The following is a 6,370-nucleotide window of genomic DNA, read 5'->3' as shown; positions in this document are numbered from 1 at the left end:
TACAGGCATGCGCTACCACGCCCGGCTGATTTTTTGATTTATTGTAGAGATGAGGTCTCCCTGCCCAGGCGGGTCTCGAACCCGCGGATTCAGGCAATCCACTCACCTCAGCCTCCCAAAGGCGCGGGATTACAGGCTGAGCCACTGAGCCCGGCTTCTAGTTTCATTTTTTTTTCACTTAAAACTTTGGTGCATTTGAAGTTTATTTTGGGTAAAGAGTAAGATATTGGTTCAGTTCATTTTTTAAAAATCTCTGGTTATTTATATCAGTATTATTTATTGAATAATTCTTTATTTTCCCAAGGATTTGAAATGCCATTTTTGTCATAACTTATTTCATATTTGTTCATATATTTTCATATACATATGTCAATTTCTTTCCATAAATCAGACTATTTATTTCCACCTCATACTGCTTTAATTATTTGCTGTAGATTTTGGAAACTACAGATGTCAAAATTGGCAAAGCAGAGCTCTCTAAAGAAGTTGGCACATCCTAGGAACAAAATCAATGATCCCTAGTTGGAACAAAGGCAAGAGCATCCCTGGACCTATTTTGACACTAAAAATAAGCACAAGAGGTAGTACAGAATCAGGAAGCTTGAGGACATACCATTTTGGTAGGAAGCAACCTGTCTGTGAGGCATGATAGGAACGTGATGCAGTTTATAAGTAGCCTTAACATTGCCAATCTTGTTGACTGGGCAATAGAGAGGTTAAAAGTATTATATGATTGCTAGCTTAAAACTAGCAATCCCCCCTCGAATAATCTCTTTTAAAAAATTGATCCAAGCCGGGCTCGGTGGCTCAGCCTGTAATCTCGCGCCTTTGGGAGGCTGAGGTGAGTGGATTGCCTGAGCCCATGGGTTCGAGACCCGCTTGGGGAACTTGGCGAGACCTCATCTCTACAATAAATCAAAAATTAGCCAGACATGGTAGCGCACACCTGTAGTTCCAGCTACTTGGAAGGCGGAGGCAAAAGGATCGCTGGAGCCCAGCAGGTTGAGGCTGCAGTGGCCAGGAGTGGCTACTGCACTCCAGGCTGGGCGACAGAGTGAGACTCCAACTCAAAACAAACAAACAAAAAACACAAAACAATCAATGTCTCCACTTATGCACCCTCTTCTGCCACTTCAAGAATCTTTTGGGCATTTACTCTCTTTCCTTATTCTTCATTCTCTCCCATTTCCATTGCCCCAAATCCTTCTTGTTAGCATGAAAACATGTTCAAAGCAAAGCAAAAGCAAACAAACAACAGCAACAACAAAAAACCCTAGAACCTAAAGCATCTTCTTTCAACTCTACTTACTTCAACTCTATTTTCTCCCTCTTGCAGGAAAACTTCTTGAAAAAGTTGTCTATACACAATAACCTCTTCTTTACCTCTCATTCATCACACAAGCCCCTTCAATATGGCCTACTATCCAACTCCGCCAGTTCTCTTTTGCTCGTATCACCAAAACCATCCATGTGACTAAAGACCCTGGACCCTTTTCAAGTTTCATTTTACCGACCTTTTCTATAACATTGTCTCTGTTGGCCTTTCTACTCTTCCTGAAGACTCTTGGCTCTGCATTATATTGTTTGGCGTCTTCTCCTATTTCTACACATTCTTTCTCAGTCTTCTCTACAGCCTCCATCTCTGCTGCTCAACCATTAAACATTGGAGTTTCTTATAAAACTCTGTTCCAGGCCTTCTTCTCTTCTTACTTAATCCCTTCAATGTCATCTTACCCACTTGTACCTTTTCAAAATTATCATCTATATTCAAATGACTTTCAAATACATATCTCTAGGCCATCTTTGTCATCTAAATTCTAGACACATTTATCCAAAAGCCAACTTCCTACTGGACACCCCTACTTGGATGTTCTAAGGGCATCTAAAATCCAGTATGTCCCAAACTCAACTCATGATCTTCTCCTTTCATCTTTCCCCAGTGAAGCCCATTTTCCCCCTAAAGTTCTCCCTGTATGACACGTTGCACCAGCATCCCTTTGATTGCTTATACCAGAAACATATGCACCATGAAGTCTTGACCTCAGGCCCCTTAGATAACTCTCAAATCCTTCCATTTCCCATCATCTCCACTGCCACTGTCTCAGAGTCCAAACACTGTCATCTCCCACCTGTTTACTCCTAACTGGTTTCCTTGCCAACATGCTTCCCCTCTTAATTCCACTCTCTTCAAATATTGTGTAGTCTTTATAAAACGAAAATGTAGCTCTCCTGCCTCTAATCCTTTAATGGTACCTTACTCCTCTTAGGATGAAGTTCTATATCCTTAATGTGGTCTAGGAGGTTCTTTGGATGTGGCCCCAGCTCGTTTGTCTACCTTTGTTTTGAGCTCTTCTCTATGTTCCAGCTATATTACCCCCTTATCTAAAAGAACTCCTTCTGCAACCCCCTGATTTCCATCTCCTTCCTCACTTTATTATTTTTCCTACTTCCTATCACTAGCTGCACATCTATTTGTGTTTATTATCTGTGTCTCCTTGCACACTAGGATGTAGACATGACAGCAGGTTCATATCAAATTCACCACTGAATCCCATAACAGGTACTCAGCAATGTTTGTTGATTAGTGAATGGATGGCACAAAAGGGAAGGAAGAAGCTTAACCATTTTGGAATCAAGAAGCAAACTGTTTGTATGTAATGCAAAAAAGTAAATAAATCAATAAAATCTAAGAAGCCCACCTGGCCAACAACAACAATAAAAAATTGTGGGCATAGCAGCTTGGTGAAATTCTATGCAGTCGTGAAAAATGTTAGGAGTGAAGACACTATCGCAATGAAAAGTGATTGTTAGATAATTAACAATGAAGAAAAATAATATAAGAGAGTCTGTACACACTGTTGCTGATGCATGGGTACACATTTCTCAAAATACAAACTCAGGAAAACATGAAATGCAACTTAAAGGTGTTTGTTCCCTCTATATTTGTATTCAATTTATGCTTCAAGCTCCCAACATGGGGACTTTATTTTGCTAATTCAATGTTTGACACTATTTCATTATCTGAGGCTGTGTCTGAGTATTGTGGGACTCAAGCCCAGTGGATGGTTTAGCTGGTCTTAGTCAATGCTAAGCATATTTTACTTGAATTATAACTCTCATCTGGCCCCTGGAGGGGGAGTCCATGAAGACTGCGCTTCTCTCTTTGCCTCTCTAGATTCCCAGTGTGGCTCTCACTCATCTCCTTCCATAGCCTTCATTGGGGCAAAGTCATCATTCAGCTACTCTCCTGCCATTCTGGAGCCACAGGGTACTCTCTAAGGCTGTCTCAGGTCTTCTCTACCCAGGCCAGTTCTACTGTTTCTGTGCCATGCTGGGCATGTCAGTCTCTCTAAGGCTTTCCACCTATAGTGTCACCTAGAAAGTAAGGTACAGCTGGGCACAGTGGCTCATGCCTATAATCCCAGCACTTTGGGAGGCGGAGGTGAGAGGATTGCCTCAGCCCACAGATTTGAGGCCAGTTTGGGCAGCATGGTGAGACCTCGTCTCTACAACAAATCAAAAAATTAGCTGGGTGTGTGGCACACGCCTGTATTTCCAGCTGCTTAGAAGGCTGAATTGGAATGATTGCTTGAGCCCAGCAGGTCAAGGCTGTGGTGGCTGTGAGCGTGCCACTGCACTCCAGCCTGGGTGACAGAGTGAGACTCCAACTAAAAAAAAAAAGAAAGTAGGATACAGATTGACTCTGTTTTCAAGTACCAATATTTTTTTATTTCTATTGCTCACCACACCCTCCTCTCAAATCAGGATCAGCCTGGGACTGGGAGAAAATCACACAGGATCCCTTCTCAGGAACACATTGACATACAAGCTCCTTGTTCCTCCTCCAGCCCAGGACAATTTAATTTGTCTAGGGGAGACAGGCAACTGAGTATGACTAAGGTCCATCATCTCCAAGATAAAGGCTGGATTAGAGAAGGCCTCCTGCTCAGAGTGAAGAGGATATAGTCATGCTCTGTGGGAACTTGTATGGACAGGTGGCCATGACCCACTGCCATTCTCTTCCTCTATCTCTTGGCTTGGAACTTACACACATCCCTGGGAAGATTGAGTAGATTCCCACTGGGTTGGCAAAACTCTTAAGTGACAAGAATTTAGTTAAATTGACTTAAACCGTCTTCCAATATTTGACATAACAGGGATTTGAGACAGAAATTAAGTTATAACCGTGCAAATTATGACCGGGAAAAATGTTAGGATAATTTTACCATGTTAGAAAATCAAAGATGGTTAAATTTCTTACACACCTAAGAGCTGACCTGAAACCCTCTGGTGGCTGCCACATCACTTTAAAAAATATAGTTTTGTGAAGACATATGAAGCAGTTGCTAGCTTGAACAAGAGATGAGCTAAGATATTTTATTCATTGGATTCTTTCATTTTTGAAAAACTGTGTACATAAAAAAAAAAACCACATAGGTAAAGATGACAGGGCCTAGGTCATAAGACAGAAATTTTTATGTCCCTGAACACAGAGATGGGCCCTTTGATACAGGTTAGGGGCATTCCCTCTGCTCCTAACACAAGGAGCTCATCATGGCACAGTAGGTGGACATTCCAATGAGCAGCACTTACCTTCGAGTACAGAGGTTATATTACTGACAATACTCATCGCTCTTTGGGTTCGGAAAGGTTCATTCAAGTATTCTGCTGACAAGAAAGTCATCTTCTGCCCTGCATCGAATACCTGTTGAGACACAGAGTCAGGACACTCCCTCAACCTGAAGCCTTTAGAGGCAAAGATGAATCATTTAGCCTCTTATTGACCAGTCCCATAAACAGTCATGTGTCACTTAATGATAGGGATATGTTCTGTGAAATGTGCCACTAGGCAATTTTATTGTTGTGCAAACATCATGGAGTGCACTCACACAAACCTAGATGGTATCACCTACTACACACCTAAGCTGTATGGTGTGTCCTATTGCTCCTAGGCTACAAACTTGGACAGCATGTTACTGTACTGAATGCTGTAGGCAACTGTAACACACTGTTAAGTATTTGTGTATCTAAACATAGAAAAGGCGCAATAAAAATATGGTATTATAATCTTATGGGACCACTGTTGTATATGTGGTCTGTCATTGACTGAAACACGATTATGCAATATGTGACTATAATTGTAAACTTCCCAGCGAAGCCACAGTCCTCTGCAGTCAGATTTGAAGAAATGCATCTGGTGCTTGAACTGAAGGTAAGAGCTCAGGCATGGGGACCAGGACAAAGAGTTGGGATGGAACCAAAATCCAGATTGGTCCCGAATGGGTTGACTTGGGCTCACCTAAGACTCTGCAAACTCTTACCCTAGACAGAGCCTCAGCATCAGAATAGGGATGAGATTACCTTAAGGGTCTCTGGGGTTTCTACCAAAGGGCAATGAAAGCTATAGGAGCAGTGGGTCATTATGAGACGGTGAGACTTCCTCTGGGCAGTGCATGTGACGTTGACATAGAATTCCTACTCCACAGTGGAATTCCCTGATCTCCCTTCTAATAGGCCAATCTCTCTCCTCAACATATAAAGCATCTCTAGTTCCATACAGTTTTTTTTTTTTCTTGCAAGGAACATTTGTGTGTCTTGACTGTCCAACTGCTAGTTGTCTGCAATAGACTGAATGTTTGTGTCCTAGTAAAATTCATATGTTCAAATCCCAGTGTGATGATATTTGGAAGTGGGGGCCTTGGGGGGGTGGTAACTAGGCATAAAGGCAGAGCTCTCATGAATGGGATTAGTGTCCTTGCAAAAGATACCCCAGAGAAGTTCCTCACCCCTTCCACTACGTGAGAACGCAGTGAGAAAACACCAGTTATGAATCAGAAAGTGGACCCCCACCAGACACTGAATCTGCAGGCAACTTCATCTCGGACTACTCAGCCTCGGGAACTGTGAGAAATAAATTTCTGTTGTTTGTAAGTCACCCAGTCTATGATACTCTGTTATAAGAGCCTAAATAGACTAAAACACTGTCTGACACAATCTTTTTGACGCTTCCCTCTTAGAGTCTTCTCTGGAAGTTCTATCTGGGTTCTATGGCCCATACCATAGTCACACACATACCCTGGACTTGGGAAGTCCAAGGCCCACAGCAGCTGATTCAGTCCTGCAAAAACCATCCAGAGTCCAAATTCAATATGCATTTTTTTGAGCACCTACTATTGCTGAAGTCCTTAGGTATAAACACTTAATATACAAAAGAAAGTTTAGAAAGTTTCCAACCATGTGGACTCAGCTAATGGCACTAGATTGCTTTCTGTCAGACATGTATAAAAATGTAGACACTTAGCCGGGCTCGGTGGCTCAGCCTGTAATCCCGCGCCTTTGGGAGGCTGAGGTGAGTGGATTGCCTGAGCCC

At 42.3% G+C, this 6,370-nt stretch overlaps 1 protein-coding gene across 1 annotated transcript in view; it reads right to left on the bottom strand.

The window, feature by feature from the left end:
* Positions 1-6,370, bottom strand: part of LOC103256958 (sodium channel protein type 10 subunit alpha) — a gene marked incomplete at its 3' end in the record, with an annotated part of 85,146 nt that overhangs the window by 37,210 nt on the left and 41,566 nt on the right. Inside the window, exon 12 of the mRNA XM_021710729.1 lies at positions 4,594-4,705. Coding sequence (XP_021566404.1) covers positions 4,594-4,705 — 112 coding nt within the window. The remainder of the gene's footprint in view (positions 1-4,593; positions 4,706-6,370) is intronic.

The sequence above is a fragment of the Carlito syrichta genome, unplaced genomic scaffold (assembly GCF_000164805.1).
Source record: "Carlito syrichta isolate Samal-C Ts95f unplaced genomic scaffold, Tarsius_syrichta-2.0.1 Scaffold298795, whole genome shotgun sequence".
NCBI lineage: Eukaryota > Metazoa > Chordata > Mammalia > Primates > Tarsiidae > Carlito > Carlito syrichta.
This window is presented reverse-complemented; position numbering and strand designations above follow the sequence as displayed.